Source organism: Leptonychotes weddellii, chromosome 1 (genome assembly GCF_054177405.1).
Source record: "Leptonychotes weddellii isolate Sample4059 chromosome 1, ASM5417740v2, whole genome shotgun sequence".
NCBI lineage: Eukaryota > Metazoa > Chordata > Mammalia > Carnivora > Phocidae > Leptonychotes > Leptonychotes weddellii.
Window position 1 is genome coordinate 60,350,173 of NC_138369.1, and position 13,056 is coordinate 60,363,228.

Here is a 13,056-nt window from a genome sequence, read left to right on the forward strand (position 1 = left end):
GAAATTGGTGTTTTTACTTCATTGATTCAAGAAACTGAATTGAAAATGGAGTACTGCTTGTGACTTTGGGCAAGCCACCTGACCTCTTTGTAGAACAGAAATACTATCAGTTTTGTCTTAATGTGGCCCTAAAGATAGCACAGCAAAATTTGCTTATATTCAAAATTTCCCTTTAAACATTAGACTCATCATACTTAAGATAGTTTCTACTTTGAGAGTGAGGCATGTGGGGATCTGATATGTACTGAGGGAACAGGAGAAATGTATTTGCGATCTCAATCTCACCCTGGTCCTGAGCTTGTGAATAGAGTGACTGGATGCAGTGGTCTGCACTATTTAGATGATTTCTTCCCTTTTTTTTTATTTTTTTTTAAAGATTTTATTTATTTATTTGACAGAGAGAGAGACAGCGAGAGAGGGAACACAAGCAGGGGGAGTAGGAGAGGGAGAAGCAGGCTTCCCCGCGGTGCAGGGAGCGTGACATGGGGCTCGATCCCAGGACTCTGGGATCACAACCCGAGCCGAAGGCAGACGCTTAACGATTGAGCCACCCAGGCGCCCCTCTTCCCTTTTTATATACTCAGAAATTAAATAGGAAGGACTCCAGTGTAGTAGTGCCCGTGTAGTAAGGTTGTTGGGAAGAAGAATAAAATAATACAAGCAGCTATCTTCCAGATTGTGTTTTTGTAACATGAATTTATTGTGATGGCATGGATTAATTAAGGAGCATGGTTTTAATTAGGCAGACTACGATTTGTGTTATAATAATCAGATAACAAGGGAGGGAGCTAGTGTGTAGGAAGCAAGGGCAATTGAGCAGCACTGCTCTTCTAAGTTATTCTCGTCTGTCCCGACTAATCTGAAAAACAATAAGGACTATGCTAGTGATAGCGCTGGGGAAGGGGGAACAGAGTGAAGTATGATCATTTGTAGGATTTCCACAGTGATGTTGAAGTTTTACAGTATACTCTTACAGCTAAAAACATGCCTTAATAATAGTGATACTTTTAATGAAAAAATCATTCTTTTTTTTTTTTTAAGATTTTATTTATTTATTTGAGAGAGAGAGAGAGAGAGCACATGAGAGGGAGGAGGGTCAGAGGGAGAAGCAGACTCCCTGCCAAGCAGGGAGCCCGATGCGGGACTCGATCCTGGGACTCCAGGATCATGACCTGAGCCGAAGGCAGCCGCTTAACCGACTGAGCCACCCAGGCGCCTGAAAAAATCATTCTTACTGAAACCTTAAATTCCCTTGTCCCTCAACTCCTGTTTTCCCATAGAAACAGTTCTTTTTATATGTTATTTTTGATAATGCAGTGTTTCTTTAAATGATACATGTTATTTGCAGAGCAGACTGTTATTTGTAAAGAACCTAGCATGGTATCTGACCTATTTTTTTTAAGTTGCTTTAAGTATTGTATGTGAATGAACATGAGCATGTGCACTGAGTCAAGTACAGGGCTTTCATATTAAGGTATTATTTAGACAGACCTTTGTAGATAAGGCCTTTTTTGTTTACATTTTAGGAAAAAGGCTTGTTTTCAGGTTTCTGTAAGCAAGAGGGTTTGGTGTGGTTTCTTTCCCTTTTTTTCATTTATTTATTTATTCATTCATTCATTCATTTAGAAATTGCGCCTGAAGAATCCACTTATAACACCAGACCTCATTGGATGGTTTTGAAGGCAGACACGGATTTTTATGGGGACTTTGAGAGGAGAAAGTTGATGTCATAGCATCTTCTTTTCCCTCCCCTTTCTCTTCCTCAAAACCCCAAGTGAAATATACACACATTTTTTTTCCCTTTTCTACCTTTAATGTAAGATGGCTGTTCCTGGTCTAACTCGTACCTCCTACTCCTACCTGCCCCCACACTGAATCCCTGTGCTTTCCTGTTATTTTTCTACCTTTGTTGGTATTTATCTGTCAGTGTTGTTGCCAAGCGTATTCTGACATTAGTGGTATGAACTAGCCGTCCAGTACCATTCCTTACAATTGTGTTTTGCACATCGTGTACGTAGTCTTAAAGCTTCCCAGAATATATCTTTCAGCCTGAACCCTTGGTAGAACATATAGCACTTACGCAACTGGTCAGGTGTTCAGTAAACACCTTACTGGGAATGAAAGCAGATGGAAATGAAAAAGATATCTTTAAATAGGCAGAAAAAAGCTCAGGCTAAAAAGGGCAAGATTTGGGTGACTGACAAAGTTATCTAGAACTGAGGTAATGATTAAAAAATTATCTCAAAAATTGCATTCAAAACCACTAGCTGTGAATGCCTGACTGTAAGCCTTGCTACAGGTAACCCCCTATTTTAGTTTCATTGTGTTCCAAGAGACTGTGTCTTAAGTAGATTGCTATTTGGTGAAATCCCAAATTCCTGTTTGCAGTCCTTACAGATTTGCACAAATCAGTGAAGACTTATTCTTAATTAGGTAATTTGGGTGAGTAGAGGGGCTAAAAAGGGTAGATCTCTGTATTCAGGTTGGGTACCCAATATGATGGGGAAAAGGGAAGAGTTATGTCCCTAAATTAAGGTCCAAGAAGGGATCCTCATAGGTAATGTAGTTAATACGAAGACCTTGACATTTTTATCACAAAACTACAGTGACACTAGTAGTTTGGAAGTGACCCAAACAGACAACGCAGACAGTGCGAACTAGTACAGCTGCTGCTCTTTGTCCCCCTACTCTTACCTAGCTCTTGTCACCACCTGAAAAACTTGGTGTTTTTTTTAGAAGTCTGATTCTGGGAGTAGAAGAAGGAGACTGAAAAGCAGGAATAAACCAAAGGTACCTAGCTTCTGCCCCAAGACAATCATCTTTCCCAGAGAGCCTGAAAGTTTCCACTTAACTGTTACATGCAAACTGCAGTTCTTTTATGCTGAAGTACATAAGATCAACTTGGGCAAATAAGTGTCTCCTTTTAAAGAATGCTGTCATTTCTGGGAAGGTTTGTTTTTATACATGACCTGAACTTATGCAGCAAGACTGCTTTCTTTAATTGCTCAATCAGAGAGCCACTCTGGGAGTTGTGTTTGGGGCAAGGGAAAGTCAGTGATGTTAGAACCTGGGAAGACAGCTGAGTATATTGGAAAGAGCACTGGATGAGGACTCAGAAGACCAGGCTCTGGTTCTGCCTCTGCTCATTTCTATATAGGTGGCCTCTGATAAGTCACATTACTAATAGCCAACTGTGTTTGAAACCTGGTAATAATCTTGGCTATGATAATATTAGTATATGTATGTGAGTGTGTGTGTGTGTGTATTTTAAAGTTGGCTCCATGCCCAGTGTGGAGCCCAACTTGGGGCTTGAACTCACAACCCTGAGATCAAGACCAGAGCTGAGATTGAGAGTTAGACACTTAACCGACTGGGCCACCCAGGTGCCCCAATACCATATATTTTTAGGGTGTCTTAGTCCACACAATATTATGATGTAAGATTTATATCTATTTTACAGATGAGGAGACTGTCAGGGGGACTGATTGATCCAAGATCATATAGCTAGTAATTGTGAAAGCCAGGGCTCTAGCCTAGGTTTTCTTTCTATTCCATTATACCACGGCTGCTGTGCAAAACCTAGGGGTAGTATTGTGAAGTTCCTTGAAGAGCAGGTCAGATTTGAGGCGAGTGCTGAGTAGGGTAGCATTAGGATATTTGTTGGCTGGGGAGTGGAGCACCTAAGATAGGAAAGAGGTTGGATATGGCAGTAGGGAATTTTTAAACAAAAAAGTATTTCTGAAATGTATCTTCCATTATCATTGTATACAGGAAGGGATTAAAAACTTTTGCTTCTTCCTCCCTTCCTAGAATTTTAGCTAATACTATTAGTTATTTGCTTAATTACATCAGAATTATGGATCAGATAGGCTTTCTTGGCTATCCTCAGAACTTAATCACCACTTATAACATTGTTTCTGTTAGAAAATGTTTTCCATATTCCAAACCACCAATTTAAAAATGTTTTTTTAAACATGTAAGATTTAAGATGGAGGGGCTCCTGGGTGGCTCAGTCGTTAAGCGTCTGCCTTCGGCTCAGGTCATGATCCCAGGGTCCTGGGATCGAGTCCCACATCGGGCTCCCTGCTCAGCAGGAAGCCTGCTTCTCCCTCTCCCACACCCCCTGCTTGTGTTCCTGCTCTCGCTGTCTCTCTCTCTCTCTGTCAAATAAATAAATAAATAAAATCTTTAAAAAAAAAAAAAAAGATTTAAGATGGAGATTGCCAGTGTTTATGAATGACACATTAGGGAAAGAAAGGAATATTACAATCAGTAAAGCTGATTTGCGAGTTCTAAACTATGTGACCTGAACTCTTGCTGCATCTGTTTGGCACATTCTAAGCTGAAGAGGCCTTCATTGTTTTTTCTGTCAGTAAAAATAGTACATGCTCATTATAAAAATTCCAGTAATATTTAAAAAGTTAAACCTGCCTTAAAATCCTGCCATGCAGAGATAATCACAACTAACCTTTTCTGAACATTTTATCTTAATTCTGTATACTGGTTCTACACAATTTTTAAAAAATAGTATACGCTACATACTATTCTGGTCCTGCCTTTTTCTGTTAAACAGCATGTTCTCAACTTTTTTCCGTTTTAATAAATTGAGCTTTATGTAATCACTTCTAGTGGTTATATAGTTTACCATCGTATGAAAATATCTGTATTGTTAGAATATATGAAGGTGATGGTTGCTAAACATAAAGGCTAAATAATGGGGACTTAAATTTAAGACAGAAGTTTCCTCTTACATGGCTCCCAGCAGATCCAGGCTGATGATGTCAGGGACCCAGGCTTTGTCTTGTTAATAACTCTGTCATAGGGTGGATGGGTGGGTGAAGCTCTTAACAGAAGAATTCAAATTGGATAAATACAGATGAAATGATGGAATTAGAAGAAACATTTTGCAAAACCCTCAGTATGATTGGTTCAGGAAAGGATCATCAGTGGCCAAACCATTAGGTGAAAAGTTGTTATAGAACATGGTATGCTCTTAAGTTTCAAAATGTCATTCCACTTATCAATGTAAAAGTGGGGGGAAGTACTTTTATAACAGAGATCTGGCTAATATTTCAGCATTACTAGTAATGTGTCAAATTGACCTGTGCTTCCTGATGGGATGCAAGAAAAGGGGGGGGGGGATGGAGATGGGGACTGTTTTAGATTAAAAGAGACCAAGGCATGACAACCAAATCAGTACATAATCTATGGTTAGATTCTTGGATTTAAAAAAAAGAGGTATAGGGGAGCCCTGGTGGCAAAGTCAGTTAAGCCTCTGACTCTTGGTTTCAGCTCAGGTCATGACCTCAGGGTGGTGAGATTGCGCCCCATGTTAGGCTCCGAGCTCAGCAGGGAGTCTGCTTGGGATTCTCTCTGTTCCTCTCCCTTTGGCCATATCCCCACGTGTGCGCTGTCTCGTCTCTAAAAAAATAAAAAAGGTATAAAGGGCAGGTGGAGCCAATTGGGTAAATTTGAATATGGATTGTGTATTAGACTGTGGTGTTAATCACTATTAACGTGGTGTGATAATGGTATTGGGGCTAGGTAGGGGATTATCTTTGTTCTTTAGGAGTATTTACAGAAGTAATTGAGGTGAAGTGTAACAGTGTCTTTAATTTTCAGTTTGTACTGGGGGCGAGGGGCATTGCATGTTCATTCAGATAACCTTCAGGATCATTTTGTTAAATTCTTCTAGAAATCTCACTACTTTGGGGGGGTTGCAATTAAATGACTATAGGTCACTTTAGGGAAAATTGGACACATTTACAATTTTGAGTTTTCCTGTCTAAGAACAAGGTATGCCTCTCTTTTTATTCAGGTTGCCTTTATGCCTGTCAGAGGTTTGTAATTTTTATAAGCCCTGCACTGTTAAGGCTAAGTAGTTAGAATTTTTTTTATTGGTGTTGTGAATGTGATTTTAATTGTTACCTTTTTTTACTAGTTCTTGTTGATCATAAGGTAAATATTAACAATTTTAATGTCACCGTTAATATTTCAGTTTGTTTTTTAGGTTATTTAGATTTAGTTATGTCTTTCAAATAATGATAAACTTACTCTTTGATATATGTACTTCTCATATGGTTCTCTTGTCTACTGCATTGTCTAGAGTTTCTAGAACAGCATTAGACAGTAGTGATGCTAACAAGCACTTTTAACTTGTTCCTTACTTTAATGACATTAGTGCTGTACTAATGTTCCACCATTAAACATAATGCTGGCTGTTGATTTGAAGGATGTCTGAGAATTCTTGTGTTTATGTTAAGGGATGAATGTTAATTTCATCAAATGGTCTTTTGCTTTTTGTCTTAGGATATTTATAGAGTTCTTCCTTCTCTTCAATAAATTAAAAGATTTCCTTATATTTATTTTTTTAAGATTTTATTCATTTGTTTTAAGACAGAGAGAGCACGCACACACCTGCTTACAGGGGAAGGAGCCCAAGAGTCGGATACTTAACCAACTGAGCCACCCAGGCGCCCCAGATTTCCTAATATTTAATAGTATCTTTTAAAAAATGAGATTGATATATAGGGTTGTTTTTTTTTTTAAAGATTTTATTTATTTACCTGAGAGAGAGCAGAAGTGGGCAGTGGGGGAGAGGGAGAAACAGACTCCCTGCTGAGCAAGGAGCCCAATGTAGGGCTCCATCCCAGGACCCTGCGATCATAACTTGAGCCGAAGGCAGATGCTGAACCTACTGAGCCACCCAGGCGCCCCAGTATGTAGGGTTTTAAAGTTTTATATCATCTTTCCTAGGCTTTGGTATCAATTTAATTTGCTTCATAAAATTTGTTAAAGCTTTTCATCTTTTGCTGTGCTGTGAAACAGTTGAGAAGACATTTTACTTCAGTATGAAGAGTTATTTAACAACGCTCTTTTGGATGGATACTTAACAGCATTTTCGTTTCTTTCTTGGCTCTGTTTTTTAGTCTCTGTCAGCATGGAGTTGTAATCCATACTTTCTTATAATTCTTTTTCCTATATTTTGGTATTCCTTTTTATTTTTCCTCCAAAAGGGCCAGCTTCAGAATTTATTTATCAAGTCTAATATTTTTGTTTTCTAATTTATTAATTTCTGCTTGTACTTTCATTAAAAGCTTTTTAAAATATTTTTCTTAGGTTTGCTTACTGCTTTTTTATCTTCATTTGAGTGATTAATATATCTAATCATTAATGAAAATATTTAGAGCTGTAACATGCATTGATTGGGACAAAGAAGTGGTATTCAGAACCTTTTGCCTTTTGAGAACTGGAAGCTCTAAGATCTGCCCTCACTCTGACATCCTGGTTCCTACAGTTCTTTGATTCTCTGATTTCCGCCCATATCCTTGTCAACTAACTATAGAGCCAATAAATTCTCTTGAGTTTTTGCTGGTACTATCTGCAGGGTACCTTAGCTGGGTGTTGATTGACCTGTCATGAAAAAAGCTCTATGTGCCAAAAAAATTATAGAGCTGTTTGGTCTTATCTTAAATCTTATTTGTGTTTTCTTGCTATTTGCTTTTCTTTGTTTTGTATCTTTTTACTGTGGGTTGCTCCGCCACAGTAATTTGAAAGATGTTTAATATATTTTTAGTTCTGCAGGTGAATTACATGTTTAAGTATTCCTAAACCATATTTCCCCTACCTGTTGTTGACTCCCACTGTGAAATAATCAGGAAATGGACTTTTTCTAACCAACTCTACGCCCTCTTGTTGGTTTTAATGTACTGTGATATGTATCTTCATGATATATTCATTAAGTGTGTAAAACAGAGTATAGTACAGTGTGCCTAACACGCTACCTATTTTTTTTTAACCAAGGAACCGCTTATTTTTATCTTAAAATTGAGATATAATTGACATACAACATCTTAGTTTGAGGTATACAGCATAATGATTCAGTATATGTGTTTATATTGCAAAATGATCACCACAGGAAGTCTTGTTAATCACCACACAGTTAAATTTTTTTTCTTGTGTGATATCTTCATTTTTTTCTTGTAATAACTTTAAAGATCTACTCTCTTAGCAAACTTACGCTCTCTTTTTAAAACAAGAAAAATAAGAATATATCAATATTTGCCTGTGTGTACAAAAAGACTGGAAGCATACACATGAAATTAATGAAAGTATTGACAGACCTGTTGACAGAAGTGGGAATAAGACTTCTCACTCGTTTTACTTTTTTCTGCTGTTGGATTTTTGGATCATGAAAACATTGCCTATTCAAAAGAAAAAGAACATTTTTAGAAGGTTCTTAAAAATAACAAAAAAGAATTTACCAATACATACTTTGTTTCCCAATGGTTGTAACATTTATATTTTGTAACCATAATTACTATAGTTATTTAGGTTTAATTATGTGTTGTAATGGATTTAGTGCTCAATGCCATTCTTTTCCCAGTAGCCTTTCTCATTAGTTCTTTGATTCATATCTCAGGCTTATATTTCAAATAAGATTTTTTAAAAAGATCTTATTTATTTGAGAGAGTGCAGAATGAGAGAGAGAAAGAGAGCGAGCATGAGCGGGGAGAGTGGGGAGAGAGAGAGAGAGAGAGAAGGAGGCTCCTCGCTGAGCAGGGCTCGATTCCAGGACACTGGGATCATGACCTGAGGCGAAGGCAGACATTTAACCGGCTGAGCCACTCAGGTGCCCTTCAAATAGATTTTTCAGGATAAAATCTAATTAATGTATTTCCTTTGCTATATATAGAATTCTTTGTTCACAGCATATCAGTCCCTTTAAGATGGTAGACAGTATTCTGTTGTCTTCAGTTTCTAATGTAAAGTGTCAAAAGTCAGCCTAATTTCTTTTTCCCTGTAGGTGACATGATTTTATTGCCTGGATGCTAAAAGGATTCTTCCTTTATACCTCTGAAAATGGCTTTTATGAAGCTATGTCTTGATGTCATGCCACTTGTAATAACTTTTCCTGGTCTGTAACGAATACTTTTTATCTGTATATCTAGGTATTCCTTCGTTTATATTTTGTTAATCCCTATCTCTGAATAATTTGGTTTTAAGTGTTCTTATTTTTGTTCAAGTATTTATTGCGTACTTATTATGTACCAGACACTGTACAAATCAGTGGGGATAGAATGGTGAGTAAAACAGATACGGTCCCTATCCCTCTGCCCTCACACAACGTCAGTCAGGCCTAGGGTGGATGTAAGTATATTTTGTTCATACCACTGATGACTCATCACATTGTTTAAGAATTTGTATCTGTTATTCCAAGCTAAGCTGTGAGCTCCCCAAAATAAGCACTGTGTCTTATATACTATTGGACAACCTGAACATGGGGAGGATCTCAGTTAAATGGGTAAATGGCCTGATTTTGTTGAAATGGCACACCCATTCCTTAATTTCCTCTTAGATTTTGCTCTCTGCTTACCCACTATGATCTGTTCATACCTTTGTTCTTAATCCTCATCCCTTACTTGTAATTGTATATGTGATATTCTTTGCCCTGTGTAGTACATTTCCTAAATTTTTTCCCAACCACTGCTCACTTTTCCAACTACCGTATCTTTTATGTCCATGATATATGTCTCTTTTTTCACTACTGTGTGTGTAATTCCAGTGCAGCTGTTTCTAAGAACAAGAAACAATAATATTATTTAAAGGTGATGTTCGATTTTACCCAGATTCTGGGTACTTGCTAATTTTATTCCTGCCACCTAGTGGCCAAATGAGGATTACAACATGACATAGGTGTGTCTTGGCTTTTCCTGGCTGTGCCAGTGTTTAAAAATGTGTTGATGCTACCTGAGTAATCTCTGTATTGTTCCCCTGTCTTGGCTATTTTTAAGGATCTGTGTGTTGGTATGTTGGTATTAAAATCAGAAGCCATTCCCGCTCTGTCATTTTTGTCCTTAATCATACATTTTTTGCCCTGAAAACACCATACTGATGCTTACACAAACTAATGCTTACATAAACCAATTTAAGATTTTAGTTATACAGTTACAGAGCAGTGTATTTATTGGCACAGTGGTAGTTCCTTGGAAGAAATCTTAGTATATATAAAAGATAATATTATTGACAGTAATGACTGATTAACAAAGATTACTAAATCCCAGTAAAGTGTAAGTAGTGTTAACAATATTCCTTGAGATCTTATTCATTCATTCATTCAAAAGCAGCATCAGTTTCTGAAGAGGCATCAGCAGAGCATGTTAACTTATTACAGGAGACAGTAAACCTCAGGCATTTACAATTGGGAAATGGGGTTGCTATCATAGTCATTTTTTTCATCAGTTTGGGAGCCAGAGAATCTTCTCTTCTGCAAATTTATTCTGTCTTTTCCTTAAGTAACTGTAGTTTACATTTTTCTTTTCAATGTTTTGTAATCACAGTTAATGCCTGCTATCACTTGAAAATAAGTAAACTACTGAACCACATGGACTTATTTTTTTCTTTAAAGACTATACATCAGAATATTTTCAAAAAAGTATCTGTTTTCTATAAAATAGCACCTGCGTGCTCTCTCTTTCACAAAATAAATAATATCTTTAAAATTCTAATTTCCTATCTTTTTCTTCATTCCTTTAGATATAAAGATCAGCTAGAACATTTTGAAATTGCTTTAAAATTTGGCTCCATTGAAGCTATAGACAGAATGACTTATATGATGCCATTATTCCACTTTTTATCCCTTAAGGATGTCTGTTATGTAGTAGCTTTGTAGCTTTGTTTTGTCCTCAGAGGAACTGACTGACTGGGCGAAGAATAAATTCAATTCTTAGTGATAGAGAGTAAATCAAATCAGTTTGTGTCTGTGCTGAAAATGACTTGTATTTGGTCCGCAGTTAATTTTGATTTATTTATAAGTCCCTTTGAGTAAATAAAAGTGTTCATTCATGATGGAAAAGATTCTGTAGAATAAAGGGAAAGGGGACTCAGGAAAGTGATTGTAAATCAGAATATCATTGTAAATGAGAATATCATCTTTTACTTTATTGAGACCTTTCGTGAGGTCTGCAAAGTCAAAAGTGCTTTTGTAATAATACAATTTGTGTGTTGCGCTCTCATTCACAAGTCGAATTTTCCAGAGATTACACGATATGTAATGATGTCACCACTCTGACAGCTGATAGAATGTGTGCTCTATATTCTTGTGTTTTAAAAATTTCTGAGTTTTAATTTATAATACAGTAAATAGCAATAGATATAACCCACATTGTAAAAGCTCAGTGATTTTTAAGAGTTGGAACGAGTCCTGAGAACAAAAAGTTTGTGCCACTTTTCTGTGGCATAGTTAAATCAAATTTGTAGGCTTGCTACTTATCATTTCCTGTGTATTGTATGTTTTTTGCCTGTTTTGTGTGTTTTTGGTATTTTTTAGGAGCCATAAACTATTCTCTTTATGCTCTCTCAGGGAATAGAATGTGAGTTTTAGTTGTGGGTGGCAATTCAGGAGGTTGGCTCTAAATAGTTCTTGCATAAAGAAAGCTAGATATAGAGGACAGAACTTTCTTCTAACAGTACTGGCCACAATGACTATCTTGTGATATGATGTGCTCTCATCACTGGAGGGCCTCAAGCATAGATTAGACAACTATTATTGAGAATATTTTAAAGCAAATTTAATAGTGTTCAGGTAGGTAACTGTACTAAAAGGGATCTAATAATGTAAAGCCCCTGGGTCGCCTGGGTGGCTCAGTTGTTGAACGTCTGCCTTCCGCTCAGGTCATGATCCCAGGGTCCTGGGATTGAGCCCCGCATTGGGCTCCCTGCTCAGCGGGAAGCCTGCTTCTCTCTCTCCCTCTCCCCTTGCCTGTGTTCCCTCTCTCACTGACTCCCTCTGACAAAAAAAAAATAATAATAATGTAAAGCCCCTTTACAAGACACTTAAAATCCTACAGTTTCAGGTCTGAAACCGCTTAGGCTGCCTGTGAATTCTAACACTAACAAATAGAGTGGAATTCTTGTTAGTTGGTACTGCTCAGTTAAATTTTTTCCTGTTAAGTTTTTTGAAAAATTAAATTTGTAATTTTTGTAAAATGGACCTTTCAATTTGTTAATTCTATTTACTTTATTTCTCTCATATAAAATGTGGCATATTTAATCATCTTGCTTACTTTTTTTTTATGTGTTTTATTTCAGTTGGTCGCATTATGTTTCAGCTCTTCTCAGACATATGTCCAAAAACATGCAAAAACTTCCTTTGCCTATGCTCAGGTAAGTGAGTTATTAAATTATTTCCAATGAGAAGTCATGGCTTATAGTTTTATCTTGCTTAACAGTTAGATGTTTTCTGTAAAAACTGGCTGTAAAACGAGTTTAGCACATTAAAAAATACTATTTTCACTGATAGGAAATCAGGGAAGCATTTCTTAAAGGGTAGAAAGGACAAAGAAATGGTCTCAAAAGTAAAAAAGAAAGAGGGGCGCCTGGGTGGCTCAGTCGTTAAGCGTCTGCCTTCGGCTCAGGTCATGATCCCAGGGTCCTGGGATCGAGTCCCACGTCAGGCTCCCTGTTCGGCGGGAAGCCTGCTTCTCCCTCTCCCACTCCCCTTGCTTGTGTTCCTGCTCTCACTATCTCTCTCTCTCTGTCAAATAAATAAATAAAAATCTTAAAAAAAAAAAAAAAGTAAAAAAGAAAGTACTACTGTGTGTAATAAAGTCATCTCTAAACATTGTAGTTCATAAATTCTAAATTTCATTGTTTTAAACAAATTTAGCATTCCAGATTCACAAGAAATTTAGGATTAGAAGATAGACAAAACATAATGTGGTTGTTCTTTTTTATCTTTAATTGGATTTATATTTTTTAAAAGTAGAAAAAAATGAGAAAAACATCTATAATGTTATTTTAAAGTAAGATACAGTTAAATACATAGACAATCTTTGAACCAATTCCTTGATTGTCCTCTTTTACTGGAGTGATAACCATTTCTAATCCTTCTTTTCTCCTGTTGCATGTAGAGTCTATGCCACACAATTTAACATTTATATGCTGCTTGATACTTATTTTAGTTTGTGTGTTGCCTCATTACCCTATGTTTTGTATCTCTTACAGTGCCAACACACAGGAGGGACTTCACAAAGGACTAATTGGATGGTTCTTTCC

General features: G+C 36.9%; 1 protein-coding gene across 2 annotated transcripts in view; it reads left to right on the forward strand.

Moving 5' to 3' along the window:
• The window catches only part of NKTR (natural killer cell triggering receptor), a 36,861-nt gene that overhangs the window by 9,816 nt on the left and 13,989 nt on the right, over positions 1 to 13,056 (forward strand). For both annotated transcript variants that reach the window (XM_081825226.1, XM_031018911.2), the window contains exon 3: positions 12,091 to 12,165. In XM_081825226.1, the coding sequence (XP_081681352.1) occupies positions 12,091 to 12,165 (75 nt within the window). The remainder of the gene's footprint in view (positions 1 to 12,090; positions 12,166 to 13,056) is intronic.